This window comes from Mytilus galloprovincialis, chromosome 6, assembly GCF_965363235.1.
Source record: "Mytilus galloprovincialis chromosome 6, xbMytGall1.hap1.1, whole genome shotgun sequence".
Classification (NCBI taxonomy): Eukaryota; Metazoa; Mollusca; class Bivalvia; order Mytilida; family Mytilidae; genus Mytilus; species Mytilus galloprovincialis.
Genome location: NC_134843.1, coordinates 45,607,164 through 45,625,306, shown reverse-complemented (window position 1 = coordinate 45,625,306; position 18,143 = coordinate 45,607,164). Strand labels below are relative to the sequence as shown.

General features: G+C 29.6%; 1 protein-coding gene across 11 annotated transcripts in view; it reads right to left on the bottom strand.

Annotated features, from left to right (window-relative positions):
• The window catches only part of LOC143079712 (zinc finger homeobox protein 3-like), a 95,081-nt gene that overhangs the window by 10,678 nt on the left and 66,260 nt on the right, over nucleotides 1–18,143 (bottom strand). For 8 of the 11 annotated variants that reach the window (XM_076255236.1, XM_076255238.1, XM_076255237.1 and 5 more), the window contains 2 exons: nucleotides 3,239–3,346; nucleotides 1,092–1,466 (listed from right to left, as the gene is read on the bottom strand). In XM_076255236.1, the coding sequence (XP_076111351.1) occupies nucleotides 1,092–1,466; nucleotides 3,239–3,346 (483 nt within the window). Of the gene's footprint in view, nucleotides 1–1,091; nucleotides 1,467–2,253; nucleotides 2,287–3,238; nucleotides 3,347–11,279; nucleotides 11,367–12,343; nucleotides 12,478–18,143 lie in introns of those variants that run through there. The other 3 variants (XM_076255244.1, XM_076255245.1, XM_076255246.1) reach the window with 3 other exon arrangements.

Sequence of the window (18,143 nt, the reverse complement as noted above, 5' to 3'; positions counted from 1 at the left end):
TAACAAGTTTTATTTGTAAAATAAATTATTTCTTTTTTGTTCATTGTCATCTGTTGTTTTTATGTATTCATGCCTTAATGATTAATTGTTTTTCTTTGAAGTTGTCTACATGTATAATTTGTTTTGTCATTTGATTTTTTTTTTTGTTAATCAACAGATTCAAAGTGTTTATTTCATTATTCTTATGTTTATCCTTTTTTGAAAAAAAAACAAAACCCAAAACTATAAATGTATAAAATTTTGAAAAATTGTTCTGTTTCCACTATTAATTATTTGTATGGTGTATGTTGTTTTCAGTCATTTGAATGTCTGGTTTTATCATGTATCTATTGGACAAAGTGCCAATTTATACAGTTGGACATTAAACTTTTATAAGGATTTAATGTTATGTTGGTTTAACTAAGGTTTTCATATTGTTCAGGGAATCTTTTATTATTCACATGAAAATAAGCTCATTCCTTGATTCCCACAGAAAAAGAGGCCTAGCCCTGATATCCTGAAAAGGGTTGTTTCACTGCTCTCCTAAGAAATATATAATTTATTAAATTAAGTAATTGCAATGTTATTTCTGTTTTTCAAGACTTATTTTAGATTATGTTAGCAACAAAAAGGACTGGATATTTTGGTAGCATGTTCTAATTTGATGATTAGTGGTTGATTTTACAATATACACATACTTATAGAGTATACTGATAGATAGAAAAAATTTGCTACAATCCTGACCCCTTTTCCATTATATAACCTACTGAAAAAGATTTATTACCGGGTTGAGAATATGAGCATCTTGATAGGCGACACATACTTACCCTTCATGAGCACCTGAGATCACCTAAAGTTTTTGGTAGGGTTTGTGTTGCTTATTCTTTCATTTTCTATTTTGCCTTCTATTGTTTGTTTATGTTTTCCTTTTTAACCATGGTGTTGTCAGTTTATTTTTGACTGTCCTTTTAGTATCTATTGCTTCCAATTTCAGTTTTAATATAATAATCATTAAATTCTTTTTAACCATTATGACATCAAATATATTAACAAAACCTTCAAATTTGAGCAAGAGATGTTTTTTTTATTCTAAATTATGATTTGATGTTTACCTTCTTCAGCAGCTAGACGAGCAGCTTCAGCTTCTAAAGCTTCAGTATTAATCTCCCCAGATTCATCAATGGGCATAAATGGAGTAACTGTTGGTATACTTGTGGGTGGCATCATCCAATCTCCTTGGTCAACCATTAACAAAAGACGTTGAAGACCTTCTGGTTTTACGCTATGTGTGTTCATCAAATGCTTCTCTAATCCACGTTTCTCTTTAAAGTCTTCTTGGCAAAGTGGGCAGAGAATCTTTGAGTCATTTTGAGAATGCTGAGATATAACATGGGCTTGTATCCTCATTTCATTAACACTGCTATAGTTACAGTAGGGACAAACATGTATTTGGTCCTCTTTCGACTCTGTAGGTGTTTTTGTTCGATCTGCAAAATATAAACAAGTACAAATAAACTCATTTGAATTATAATCTGTTTGAAAACTTGTAGTCGATTTATTAAGTAAGTCTATCATTATAATTAACATCAATAAGGTAATATCTTAATATAACAAATGTGAATTTAAATTCCTCAATAAGTATTCCAAGTTTAGGTACCCAATATGCAAGGGCTGTATAGTCAGTAAGGATTGTTAAAAACTTCCATCTTCGTCCAATTTCATAAATATAAAACTAATCAACAATTCATTAACACATTTTTCTAAATCCTCATTCGATAGTAGCTGAATACATAATCATTCTATAACAGCAATGTGAATACATCATTAAAGAACAAAATACTAAACTTATACAAATTAGTAAAATTGTTTAATTTACTTAAAAAGTTCATAAATAAATGTGTAAATTTCCTCTCCAATGCATATTTACAACTGATCAAAATAACACCCATATCTACATGTTCACTAGAATTTTCTTACAGAAGAAAATTAACACAATATATATTTATATATATCATAAATATGTCTATCGTTTGTATCAACTTAGTGAAAATTAAATGAAATGAACCAACTTTAGCCCACACACTAACAGCTAATTAATGAATTCCACACATGATGCAACGTGTTCATTTCAATGATTATACATAATGATTTTCATTTCCCCCTCACTGCTACTTATTTTCCAATAATAACTTACACTTTGTTTCAAATGAAATATTCAATTATTTATAGCAAAAATCAATTAAGATATGAAGCTAACAAAACAAAATGTCTTACAGTTAAAAATAAAGTTTCAATCCTGTGGTTCATTGATAATATTACATAAAATGACAAATATTTCCTACCTGGTTAAGTTTTATCTTTGAAATATTAAGCCTACAGGTGTTACAATTACTTTGTCCATTTAGTCATTATCTATTGTTTGTTTCACCCATTAGAAACCAGTCCATTTTGTTGACACAAAAATTTAATTTCTATGCTCATGGCAATTAATGTGTTGAGCTATTTAATTAACAAAAGCCATACAATCTTATTCAATACAATGCCTTATCAGCTTGAACAGAAATTAACAGTATTATTTCTGGCCAGTAATTATTAATTGATTTTTCATTAATTAAGGACAGATCAGGGTTATTGATTTAAGTTAAGACAAGAGTTAGTAATTAAAGTGTCAGCTATAAATAATGTAATTATTGATGACTTCTCCTAAAGTCCCTCAGCAAAAATATATACACGATGATATAAAAATGCTCATGTCATATTGTTTCAGACAATCCATTAGATAAATGTAGAAATTTATACATTTTTCTTGTTATCTTTTAAGGATGTAACCCTTTTCTGCATGTCTTGTTTTAGTTTGACAGAGACTATTTCAATTGTCTTAATGGTAACATGAAATCAATTAATTAACATATTAATCTTTTATTTAAATGCACATTTCTCACCCTTGAGATTTTCTCAGTTAACAACATATATAAAAAAATAAATTAAAGTTTAAACATATTTAATTATAGTGGATTGGAAAACAAGTTTTGCAACTTATATTAATCCCTTTCCACTTTGCGGGTGCGAGTGCTGCCTTGTAGCGGCATTCGCCTGCTCTTTTTCGAAAAAAAAAAAATAAATGCAAATGCAGAAAAATGTATGAATTTTTCAACTTCTCATTGTAAAACACATCTCTTTAACTTCCCCTCTCAAAAAAGTTGCTAGAAGTAAAAGAAAACGACTATAAGTTGCTTCCCTTTGTCCACATTATGCTTACCTAAGCTTTCTGGTGTGTTCTCTTTACTGGTCGTTGGATGATCAAACTTGTCCTGAATGTCGTTTTCGTAAGAAGATGTCACAGTATCTTCATCATCTAATTCTCCATCTACAAAATTAATCAATTAATTAATTAAATTGTCTCTATCTAAGAAATCGATTCGGGGGAAAATAGCACACAGTACAGATGCAATTAAGACAGTTGATTGTGGATTTAGAAAGTTATTGTTGAATGTTTCCATTGATTTCATTATAGCTGAATTATCTTTTGTGATAATTAGAAATCAGATATTGAAAAATATCCTGGATTAACTAGTTTTCACCTTGACAACATCACCTGTGTACCTTAATTACCAACAAGTGCTATGTATGTCCTGTCACAAATTTTGATTAATCATGTCTTTTTCTGATTAATTGACTATTTCTATCACTCTGCTTTTTCTAATGAGCATATTTCTATTCAAATTCACATAAACAAAGCTTATATATTTTATAAAGAGTACAAAATACAACACTTTTTAAAAACTTAATAGATTTTTTTTTAAATCCTCAAAACATAACCTTGAAACTGTTAACATTTTCAATAGTCTAGCAAAACTATGTCTCCGTGAGTATCATGAAATTATAATTAGCACTGATGGTAGCAATACAGTCATCAAATCAAAACATACACACATTTCAGGCCATTCAATTTTATTCAATTCATTAGAAGATACTGAGACTCTTGTTAAATTTGAGGAGGATATCAAAACACGTTGAGAGCCCATGATACAGTTTTAGACTTTAAAACAAAACTAAAGAAAGTATTCAATAGTAGAAGTTTTGCAAGATTAAGAATTTTCATGACCTTTCAAATCTTAAAATCAGTTCAAGAGTCAAGAAGAGGAAAATGTACATGAATGAAAAATTTATAATGCCTGGCCTATAATGAACAGCTTTCTACCTGTTATTCAGGTAAGATTCCAGTGTCATATCTAATTTTTCATTTCACACAACAAACGGGTGTCAACCTATAAAGTGTAATTATTAAATAAAGAAAATGTCCAACTGAGTATTATCTTCTATCCCATTTAATCTCAAGATAAAATTAGGAAACTTTAATAGGGTTTGAGAACAATTATATTCAGGTATTCCAAAAATCTTTATTGTGATAAAAAAAGACATGTAAAAAGGTAATTTAATTTGGTGAAATCAACATGATGAAGCCAATAGTCACATTTTTTTACCTGTATAATACTGGTAACTGTAAACAAGTATTGCTTCATTTAATCAGACAAAAACAATCTGCTTTGTGGAGGACAAAAATCTATGTTATTTGAGTATTTAATTTTTTTTCGCTGTGACAGGATGTCTTAAATTAACAGATCTGGGTCTAAACACTTAAAAGTATTTCCTTTGAGAACAATTAGTGTAATTATGGTCTTTATCCTGATTTAAATTGATTAAGTATTTAAATTTTACTTATACAATTAAAGGAAGTCCTTATAAACTTATTCTAAATAGCAAATCTACACTGACCTAAATTTAATATAAATTGACTATTGTTTTCACCACATACTTTTAAATCCCCTTTTATTTTCACACATTCTTTACACCCTTTCCAGTACCCCATTGATAATCTTATTTATTCAACTTATAATTAAATTCCCTTAAATTACCTCCATAAACTTCATCAGTATGACCCTTAGGAGAAACTTGTATCTTTTGTTATATACATTAATTTTCAAGTCTACTAATCAAGCGCTACAATTATTTGTAAGTAGAAGTAAAATGAACAATCATCTTCTAAAGTTTAATATAAAACTTATTTATCATTTATTCTTTGCGTCTAACAAATGACTTTTCTAATTACATCTATCTTAACAATTAAGACATGTAGAAAATAAACCACTTTGTAAAGTAGAAGTCATTCAGTAGAAAACTGGAAGATCTGTATCTCCTTTAAACATAAAATAAAAACATAATAAGTTAATAAATGTGCAAATTTTAAAGGAGTAGTACATTACTGCAAAGGCAGGCAGTATGCACAGTTTGGAAATGGCAATTTATGGTATGCTATAGGGATACCTTTGACAGGCTGGTAACATGCATTAGTATATACAAATCACAAACAAAGGTCCCCAAGAAACCACAAAAAACATCTGAAATTACAATAAATCAGGAAAAAAATACCTGTTTATCGTGGAAAGTACAATATCAGCATCTATTGGGCATTATGGGATAGGGGAGGGACACAGACTTATCTGTTACTTTCTATATGAAATATATCTACAAATTTATACTTTTGGTTCCAATTGAATCTAGCGAAACCTATCAGTAACACTATAAGATTTAATTATTTAAAAGCAAACAATGGCGAATTACTTTTAGGGAAAGATTTACATACAACAAGATTTTCATGTGCAGAGCAACTGAAAAAATAAAAAAATCAACAACACAGGTGTTTATTATAAAGAGCATGACAGGTTTCAATAATTACAAGAATCAAGTAGCTCCTATTAAAATGTGAGGAAATGATTTATGTGTTGTTATCTACCATGATAATCTGTCTGACCTAAGATAACTTTGCCTGACATAGACCACATCAAACAATACTTCCTGTGGTGTACTAGGTACTTGTTAATTATCATCAATAATTTTTTTCTCCAGTCATCAAAAATACCTAAACTACCTCTCTGGAACTTCTTGTTTCTCAGGTTCTGATTAATGGGATTTTGAATTTTTATTGTTACCTCCCTAATTTTCATTTTCCAAAAATAAAGGGCAGTATGTGGATTGAGTTTATATTACAGACAAAGTAACCTGATACAATGAAAGAAACACTGCATTATCATATTAATTCCTTAAAAAATCTTCCACTGTTAATTTTAGTTTGAAGAAGGTAATGCCATCAAAAAAGCAATTATTTCACAGCCCTATAACTTAAGACAGTAGAAACATTTCCAACAACTTTTTTCATCAAGCAAGAAAAGTTGTATGGTAATAAAACTTGATATCTTTTAATCACCGAACAGTTCACTACATTCTATTGTTGGGGTCCAATAGGGGTATAATGACAGCTGTTAGTGAAATCATCAATGTTTCATCTTTACCATGACAACTACTATACATGTATTTGAAAACATCAAGTAGTCAAAATTTAACATGTTAAAGTTAAAAAGTTTTGAATTAAAATTCCATTAGTGACATGAGTTAAATATTTAACTACATGCTGATATCAACTGTAATATCACAACTCTTCATAATGATGCACTGGATGTTAGGCAAACAAAAATCAATCAATCAATCAACTATACAATCATGTAAAAAAAAACTTGGATGGGACTAAGTTAAGTCTTGATTAACCAAAAATGAAGCTCCATAAAGATGGATTGGTCCCCTAAATTTATTTTGAAGGAAGTAACTTTAAAAAAACAGACAAACATATTCAAGGTTCAGCTATACTTAATTACACAAATATTAAAATAAGAAGATGTGGTATGATTGCCATTGAGACAACTCTCCTGTAGAGGAGTAGAAGTTAACTATATCACTGTATGGTCTTTAACAATGAGCAAAACCCATACTGTATAGTAAGAATAAATATGAGGAATGGTAAACATTTCAAACAAGAAAACTAATGACCTGATTTATGACAAAACAATAAACAAAAATCAGTTATGATATATAAAAAAATGTTCACATATATTAACTTTCAAATTTACAATACACAATTTGTTAACCCTTTTTTTTACACAAATCCAGGTTTGGTCCTTTATACATGGAACTATGTTAAGGCCACATGTCTGAAGTTGTGTGCATTCATGCATTACATAAATGTATAAAATGTATACATACAGCAAGAAATGACAATCACTAAATTACAGGCTTCTGAGTTTGCTGGCATCAAACCTTCCCTTAACCTTGGACAGTAGTGTAACAGTACAACATTAGGACAAACAAATAAAATCATTTGAAAAGGGCTTTCAATCCTGGTATCTATACTGAGTATATTAATTGACATCAAAAATAAATAAGGAATGTTTCACAGATGATGCCCCTGCTTGCATATTATATAAAGTTATAAAGGGTCATAACTGAAGAACAGTAAAAGTGACACTACACAATTTGTACTTGATGTGGGTTTAATGGTAATAAGTATTGTGTATAAGTTTCATAACAATCAGTTAGAGAACAGAAACAAATAACTAACAAAGACACAAAGTATGGATCTGAGAGTACTCACACTGTTACTAAATAACGCTAGTTCAAAGCCAAAAACATCTAATAAAAAAAATCATGTATCCAAGACAAAAATATCAATCATTACACATACATTAACTCCTAACAGATTTAGTATAAAGATGTCATTAACAGTTACAGAAAAACACCTAGTGCAATGCCAAAATACAGATAACAAAATCAATATTTATACAGATAAATCAATATCTAAAGATCTAAAAACAGTGTAGAATTGGTAACCTTTTATATTAAGTTTACTTAGATCAAATCTAAAGTTATAGACTCGTTAAACAACATCAGTGTAAAAATAAATTGTTTATTTTCAGAAAGAAATTACTGCTGGAATTAGATTGAAATGAATGGGGGAAAATATAACTTTTTGTAAGAAAGAAAATTTTAAAACAAAAATAAATTGACCTTCGTATCACCTTTAGTATCAAATAAGTGGACAGTCTAAATTATACATCTGCTCCTAATTAACAATCACCTGTCAAGAATTTATTGTTTTATGTCAACTGAAAGAGTAAACTGGATTTACTTATATGTCAAAACGTCACTTCGTCCTAATTAAATAAGTTCATTTAAACATAACCCAAGTATTGGTCAGAAAGGCACAACTTTTTGTAGTGAGTGTAAGGGTCAACTATTACTTATCATTTGTGTTGAAGTGAATCAAACCTTGCATTGGTATAATGATGACCAAAAAAGAATTGTTTTATTTTCTGGACCACCTCTAATTTGGAAACAACAAGCAGTAATTGACTTTTTAGGTACTATATATGATTCCTCCAACACCCTTATATTATACACATGATAGTATTAAATGAATGGCAATTAATCAAAAAGTAGACTTAAACAAATCAAAAATAGTCTGATTTTATGAGAATTAAGATTAAAAAGCAAAATATGCAAATGTAAGCAATTAACAGAACTTCATGTTCCATTTCTTTGAAGTACATCCCTTCAGCACCAAACCTTTGGTAAAGACACTCAATGGCAATGCTTATAAAGATGTTTCTTGTCGTAATACAAATCCGAAAATAAGCTATTGAAGTGGAGAATTTGGAATTATAAAATTTACATGAATTTGTGTCTGCCATTTTGGGAAAGTGTACCAGTGCGAACTATACAAGGCTGATAGTGGTACTGCCAATGGTCAATGACGGGGTTATTTTTTAGCACAACTAGTTCCAGTGAGCTCTTTGAAAATTTCCTAATATCATTGTAATTATTGATAAACAATCATTTGTAATTTAGAATAATCATGCAATATAGCACTTAAGCATCTTTTAATGAATATTTGGATTTTGGATTTTATGAAAACATGTAATATTCATCAGGTCTTACTGTTTCATTAAGATGGGAGAAACTGATGTAAATTACATACATATTTCTATATTAAATGTCTAGCTTTTCTGATATTTTACATTAAGAAAAGTAATATTATGGCATTTTATTATTTGTGTGTGATAACAATTAACAAACTCAGACAGGATTCATTGATTTTTACGAAAAAGAAAACGTTATAGTCTTAGATGACCTCCTCGAAACATAAATCTCTAGTGACAATTGCATGTTGATGGACGTTTTTGTTATATAGAAATTTCCACAAATTTGCTTTCCAAGTCAGTAATTTATATGATTTATGAAGTCACAGTCATCATTAATGTGCTCAAGAGAAACAAAAAAATTACACCATCTCCTTAATTTGAACAAAGAAAATTAGCTACTGAGACAAAAAGCAATAATAACTAATAAGCTTTCATGGGCATATAATATTTCAAATCTATATCAGACAACAGTTGGTTGCATGGTCTATACCATCAAGCAATATACATCTGATTTAATATGAATATTTCTAACAGCGTCACTTGTCAAAATGTAGGTTTTCATTATTATGATATAATGATGATAAAATTGGAAAACTCTTGTGTCCCCTGATAATCAATAGTCAAAACTCTTGAACACAGGAAAGGTGTTTCTCTTTCCTACCATTTATCCATCAAAAGAAAAGCAAAAGATTTTGAGATCTAATGATAATGTTATCTTTACTTTATATGTGCAAATTTTAGTGTTGGAATATTTATTATAAAATATATCTGGAATATTTATTATAAAAAATATCTGGAATATTTATTATAAAATATATCTTAACTTAAATAAGTGACTTCATAAAAAAATAATTAATCATAAATGTTTTCATGATGTAGTTTCATTAATGATTGTTTTCTCTCATTTGATGGTCGCCTATCTCACTTGGGAGTGCTGGTTTTATTATTCCATCTTCATATTTCAAGCAGTAATAGTTTTAGTTTGATATAGTGTCAAACATTTTATTTCTCAAATAAGTAGCCTTTATGAATTAAATGTAAAGCATATCACTAAATTTATATATAAAAAAAAGGACATACAACTAGTATAAATAGCAATTATTCTAAATGAAATTGAAGATGAATCTTACTATCTTCTTAATTGCAAACTCCACTGCATTTTTAAATTTTCGATTCTATCAAATTGCCTCAATGTTTACACATTGTTCATAAGAGACAAAGTCATATTGATGACCTTTCAAAAATTATTATGGCATCCATTCTTAAAATTGTGAAAAGTCTTCTTTATAAAAAAAAAGTGCCATCCCTTTAAAAAAACAGAAACATTTTGTTTTAGCCACAGGTCTATTTCACCAAAAACATTTACCTGTTCTTCACTAGATGGATAATGATTGTGTGCAAATTTAGAATCCTCTCAAATGCAAATAAAATATTGAATCTTGGGATTTGTCATTGGTATTCGTAATACAATGGAAGTGAGGATTAATTAAAGTCCTGACCAGAAATAAAGGCTACATAATTAGCTTAGGGCTCTCAATAATTAGGAGAACAAAAGTTTAATTGGCCTGACTGGGAGCACTAATCTCTAATTATATCAAGGGATCAAATTAATCAAGAAAGCTGAAATTAGTAAAAATCAAATGTCTACTCCAGTGCAAAATAATTAAGGTTCATATGACATATATTTAATGAAAGAATGTAAAAGGAGTGTTAAGCCATCTAGCAGGATATTTGAATCTAATAGCTAGGCTCATTTGTATGCATAATTGAATTTCATAAAATTACTCAACTTTTTCCTTCTTTCATCTAAAAGCAATGAATCACTCTGATGAAGAATTGTAGATTAATTACATACAAATCTTGATATAGGAAATCATCATTTAAAGTTTTTGGGTTAAAGGTGCTCTGAGGTTTTTTTCCCAAGTAACCCCTATTTACATAAATAAAATCTGAAAAATAAATATGTATTTGTTTGTTCCAACACAGGTAAATAAAGTGTTACGTCAACTATCAGGTGTCAATTCGATCAAATAGTAATCCCGCTAGAGTAACCTCCCATTGATAGTGAAAAAATCTGTCACTACCAGACTCTTCACAATTCTAGCTTTTAATACACATAAACAGGATGATATAATCTGAAACAATTGATAAACTGTATCAACCAATAAAAACAAAATATATAGTGACCCCACATTGAGTGATAAAAACTACTTATTTAAATGATATTTTGAACTGTTAACATTGCAAAAATATTGTTTTTACTTAATTTAAGAACTAATGTTTTAACTAATTAGTCCTTACTTGATTTTTAACAGACATAGTTCAAGGCAAACTTCCTCAAGTAATGGTAATACTTGATCTATACATCTTTGTTCTTTTCATAATTCCACAACACACTTTTCAAAACATGAATACACAAACCAAATTATTCACTAACTAAACAAAGTCCAAACTTTAAAAAAAGAATGATAAAACATTTAAACAACCTACATTTCACTGCTTCTCAACGCATCAGTTTTACATTCTGTCGCTTCAATGAACCTTTGGTAAAAATTTTCATCTGCTAATTAATTTACTTTTTAAACTCCCTGCGTCACTTACAAATTGTCATAAGTAAAAATTGTATTTAAATTGACCCAAGAATTAACAAAAGAGATTTAAAGCACCAATCATCTTCCACCTTGCAAATTTTGCCTTGGGATGCACTAATTAAAGATCAAGAATAATCGTCATTTAGATTTGTATAGGTGAATGAAACCGGTTTCCTGTTTATTGTCTATGGGTAAATAAGCACTGGTCACGGCCTCAATTTATTTCGTTTTTCGCATGGTTGCCTCATATCTTTGGTCTTCTTTGTAATAGAAAACAAAAAGCTGGAGTGAAATTTGTAAACAGGTACTTACTTTCTACAAATTACTTTTTCATCAACTGGGTATGACACAGTTGGTTAATTATCTTACAGTTATCTGAGGATCCAAAAAGGACAGCTGATTGTCACCTTGAAAATATATTCTTAATATCAAAAAACATATTGGTGAACTGTTACAGATCTGACCTTTGACCTCAAGACAAATATCAGTGTTCAATAGACTGAAATTGTTACAGTTTACCCCAAAAATCTATCAATTGATCTGTATATTAGTTGTCAGATTTCTAATGGGAATTTCAAACACCTTATGTTTACCTTATATGAATTCATTCCTTAAAATAAGTAAGGAGAAGTGGTAATGAGAGGAAAAGTTGATCGATTACAGGACAAAATTTGCCTAAGGATGAAATTAGACAGACGTGATCACTACTTGTTCTTCCGTGAAATTTATAATTTAAAAGTCACAAACATTCCATAAAAACAAATTTTCCTACCTTATTGTATTGAATAACTGTTAACCCTTAAATGAAATATATATTGATTGTCATGGAAACTTATTTTCTCTCATGCTAAGTTCATAAGATATCAAGTGCACTGTTAAAACATTTTAAAGAAAAATATAAACTTTTGAAAACTTTAACAGATTTCTAATCAATTTAACAATATTTGAAATAAAAATACTTACAAAAATTGTCTCTCTTCTGTCACTTGTTGTATAAACAACATAACTTCCTTAGAATGATACAATACTAAATCTCTCGCTAATTTAATATTTGTTGATTAAATTGTCAACTTCCTTAATTATAACTACAGCCAGTAACTGAATCTTTAGTATCAAATTAATGAGAAAGTCATTCAATTTTTTTAAACACAAATTATGGGAAATTCCATGACAACTGACACGTTAAAACATTAAAAATTAAAAGTAATTTACAGGTAGGCCCCCGTTTTACCTGATGTAAACAGCTTGTGTAAATTAATGTGATTAATCAAAAAGGCTTATGTTTTATGTTCTGATTGAGTGACCTCATCTGATTATCAATATGCAAATGACTTTCTATTCATTCAGCCTAAATAACCAATTGTAATAAAACTACAATCACTTTAACATGTGTTGTTCAGAGCCTTCATTAAAAATATCCAACAAGACAATCTAATCCTCTAAAATATTATCAAAATAACAGTAAAATATGTTGCCAGGGAGAAATTATACAAATATCAAATTATCCTTCATTTTCATTTATTTTATTGCGTATGATTCAGAGATAATTAAATATAAGAGAAACGGCTGTTGAATAAAAAAGCATATTTTATCAACTTTAGATATAAGAAGTCTTTCTTTACAGCAATGCTATAAATAGTTTCTCCATTTCAACAACTACTTGAAAGAACAATTTGAATTATTGCATTGTGCATTGTTCCCTGGATTTTTTTTACTTCCTTGATATAAGAAAATGAGTATTAAGTGCATTTATACTTGTCTTTAACTACAACATGCCTAAATAACCAATGGAAATTAATAAATTTCAACTGCTTTAGTTAAGAAACAGAGTAGGATTTCTGACATTTCTTCCTTGATGGAATGTTAAATTTATTCTATATCATTGGGACAATTATAGTAGTGAATCCAGGATTGCTTCCCTTGAGTTGTAGATACATCAGTTGTTTTAGAGTTTTTTTTAAATTGACAACGTCCTCATCTATGCAATAAAATGCAGTAAAATATAGCTGTTCTGTTTAGAAAATGTTTCCAGTCCCAAAATCGAACTCTTTTGTCTTTTAACTATTAAACTAAAAATCTTTTTGGACAGAGTTTGACAAATAATAATGAATTTAAAGAAACAATCTCCCCACTTTTCACTCAATTCCCTAACAAATAATCAATATTTGATATAAAACAATTCAGTTGATCTCCCCAGCTGTTGGCCATAATAAAATATTAGTTTTAATTGGATGATTCATACACATAGCTAATCTGTAATTTACTTTAGCATTTGCATTAATTGTATTTTAAAGATGAGAGAGCCATGTTACACAGCACTTTTGTCTTGTCAATACTGTAACTAAAGCACTGGTAGTTTTGAAAAAAATCACCTTAACTTCTAATATACCAAACCAGATGCTCCGCAGGGCGCAGCTTTATACGACCGCAGAGGTTGAACCCTGAACGGTTGGGGCAAGTATGGACACAACATCCAAGCTGGATTCAGCTCTAAATTTGGATTGTGATTAAATAGTTGACACAGCATAGGTTTCTGACACAGAATGAATGTGGTCTAATGAACTTAAAATACTTTTTTTTTCCTTTGAGCAATTCACTATGCTGTTGAATATTAATCCTCTCAAAAAAATGTTTGAAGAAATTTTCTTTTTATTTATGAAATCTGAAATGAGAAAAATTTACCCCCCCCCCCCCATTTATTTTTTCACATCCCCCTTTCCCTTTTTCCAAAACTGATCTCAATTCAAATTTCTAATGGAGTTTGCAACAATAACTACTCATTTAAATACATCATAAAATATTAAAATGTAACAAAAGGTGCTTGTTATCACTGAATGGTAAAGATTGTTTTAATTTATCAGTTGGTAGTAAAAGTGAATATACATTGTATATTGTATAAAACAATGATTTAAGTTGATTCAACTACTATTCTCGACAAAGAAAGATAACTCCAATCAATTGAAATTTCTTGCTATTGCACAACATTGTGCAATTAGATATTTCTTGCTATTGCGCAATACTGTGCAATTGAAAATATTTGCTATTGCACAATACTGTGCAATTGAAGATTTCTTGCTATTGCACAATACTGTGCAATTGAAAATTTCTTGCTATTGCACAATACTGTGCAATTGAAGATTTCTTGCTATTGCTGAATACTGTGCAATTGAAAATTTCTTGCTATTGCACAATACTTAATATAATAATTTTGGATCCTGATTTGAACCAACTTGAAAACTGGGCCCATAATCAAAAATCTAAGTACATGGTTAGATTCAGCATATCAAAAAAGCTCAAGAATTCAATTTTTGTTAAAATCAATCTTAGTTTAATTTTGGACCCTTTGGACTTTAATGTAGACCAATTTGAAAACGGGACTAAAAATTAAGAATCTACATACACAGTAAGATTTGGCATATCAAAGAACCCCAATTATTCATTTTTTGATGAAATCAAACAAAGTTTAATTTGGACCCGATTTGGACCAACTTGAGAACTGGGCCAATAATCAAAAATCTAAGTACATTTTTAGATTCAGCATATCAAAGAACCCCAAGGATTCAATTTTTGTCAAAATCAAACTAAGTTTAATTTTGGACCCTTTGGACCTTAATGTAGACCAATTTGAAAACGGGACCAAAAATTAAGAATCTACATACACAGTTAGATTCGGCATATCAAAGAACCCCAATTATTCAATTTTTGATGAAATCAAACTAAGTTCAATTTTAGACCCTTTGGGCCCCTTATTCCTAAACTGTTGGGACCAAAACTCCCAAAATCAAACCCAACCTTCCTTTAGTGGTCATAAACCTTGTGTTTAAATTTCATCGATTTCTATTTACTTAAACTAAAGTTATGGTGGGAAAACCAAGAATAATGCTTACTTGGGCCCCTTTTTGGCCCTTAATTCCTAAACTGTTCAGACCTCAACTCCCTAAATCAATACCAACCTTCCTTTTCTGGTCATAAACCTTGTGTTTAAATTTCATTGATTTCTATTTACTTAAACTAAAGTTATTGTGCGAAAACCAAGAATAATGCTTATTTGGGCCCTTTTTTGGCCCCTAATTCCTAAACTGTTAGAACCAAAACTCCCAAAATCAATCCCAACCTTCCTTTTGTGGTCATAAACCTTGTGTCAAAATTTCATAGATTTCTATTTACCTAAACTTAAGTGATTGTGCGAAAACCAAGAAAATGCTTATTTGGGCCCTTTTTGGACCCTAATTCCTAAAATGTTGGGATCAAAACTCCCAAAATCAATCCCAACCTTCCTTTTGTGGTCATAAACCTTGTGTTAAAATTTCATAGATTTCTATTCACTTTTACTAAAGTTAGAGTGCGAAAACTAAAAGTATTCGGACGACGACAACGTGATAGCAATATATGACGAAAAATTAAAATTTTTGCGGTCGTATAAAAATCATACCACTGTTAGTATTGAACATATCTTTTGTTTTAAATCTATACTTTTTAAAAAACAGAAGATCAAGTGGTATCAAAAAAAGTTTTATACATAAACAAGAATGTGTCCTAAGTACACAAATGCTCCATCCTCACTATCATTTTCTATGTTCAGTGGACCCTGAAAATGGGATAAAATCTCTAATTTGGCATTAAAATTAGAAAGATCATATCATAGGAAACATGTTTACTAAGTTTAAAGTTGATTGGAATTCAACTTCATCAAAAACTACCTTGACCAAAAACTTTAACCTGTGCCAGGACAGACATACGAACGGATAGTACAACTTACGAACGAACGCACAGACCAGAAAACAATGCCCATAAAAAGTTTAGGCTGTAAGAATTCTCTTTACAATCCTTATTGAATGAAAATAAGCAAATGATTTAGACAGTGTATATTCATTATTGTTGCTAGTTTATTTGGGACAGGATGGATTCATTTTTGTATCTGATTTATTTTGAACAGTGTGGAATCATAATTGTTTCTGATTTATTTCGGACAGTGTTATTCCCTATTGTTACGGGTTTATTTTAAAATGTGAATTCATTTTTGTTCCGGGTTTATTTGTGACTTTGGATTGATTATAATTTTCCCGGTTTATTTTGGACAGTGTGGATTCATTTTTGTTGCTGGTTTATTTTTGACAATTTCTTGGGTTCAATATTGTTCCTAATTTATTTTGGACAGTGTGGATTCATTTTTGTTCCTGGTTTATTTTGGAAATTGCACAATTCAATTAAATGTTCCTGGTTTATTTTTGAATGTGTGTGTTCATTATTGTTTCTGGCTTCCTAATTTTCATTGATTTCTCAAGTTTAGGCAAATTGAATTCATTTTCCCTACGAAAATCATCCACTCACTTGCTTTACCGGTACTAAGATAGAATAAATGTATATCTTTGAAAATGCAAATAGATTTTATTTAAATAAGAAAATCACTCAAACTATAAAACTGATACCATACAAGATGATTCCACAGTGCAGCATTCAGATATAATTTCTGAAGATCTACACCAAAGTTACTTCCCTTTACAAAAATGAACTACAAATGTTCTCCACTGAGGCCAGTGAAGAGAGAAACTTAAAATAAGCCATAGACACAATTTCTTTGCTACACACCTAAAAAGTATAAATAATATTCTTCAACAGTAGTTCCTAATTAAAAGGAAACACATGTATTTTAGGTTAAACAAATGAAATCTTCAAAAATCAATATATGTATTATAAAAGAAAATAGAGTGCAACCGAATATCAATATCTAAATAAATATGAATATATAAATGAGTAAAAAGATTTGTCCCCAAAGAGAAAAGAAGAAACCAAGGGGTCAATAAAAAAACACAAGCTAAAATACAATAGACAGCACCAAGAATGACTACAAGACAAACACTAACAAAACACTGTGAAGAACAGCATCATCATGTTAAGCAACATCAACACCACAAGAAACAATGGACAAACTAAAGTGCTCCATAATGCTTAGTAAAGCCTTTCCTGCTCAATCAGTGGTACCTTTCATGTCGTTCCAAGCAGATACTTTTCTAATAAACTTGGAAAAACTTTGAATATACTCATCCTTTATTGTGCCTCTTTCATTATAAAATTCTTGTATCCATCAATCTATTGAACTCTGAACAAGTTTTTCTTTTTAATTAATTCTCAGTACAAATACAACATCTCTTGATTTTAAGAAATCTTTAAAATAAACAGTAAAAAATTATCATTTATGTAAATGAATAACACCTTGCAGGTAACAAGCTTGTTTGAGGAGATCAGTCTGACAGGGAGAGAAAACTGGTGATATCTGTATGCAGGTTAATTCACCATTCACTTCAAGTAAATAATGAATGCAATCTGAATTATAATTTATAAACAAGATATTCACGGCACATCGGTACACTACTGTCTTCAATAAAATTTGTTACCCCTGTTTAATGAAAGGACGCTTTCAAATGTAAAATTAATGATTATTCTGATTGTAATTTTTCATCCCTTCGTCAACTTTCTTTCAATACCTCAATTCCTTAGCCACTCACTGTTTATGTATTCCATAGGCTATTTTCAATAAAGTTAATTGAATGCCTTCATCTTAATGTATGAAATGTAATTTGTGTTTTTTTTTGTTCTGAAAGTGTATATAACACTTGTATTTTTGGCAATTTATAAAAGCTCTTGTGTTTAAAGGTCTGGCACAATACTAGCTTTTAAGACTTTCTTTTCAAACTTATAAGCTAGGATAATGATCTTTATGTCAGCAAAAGAAAACCTTGTCTCTTTATTTAACACATCTATT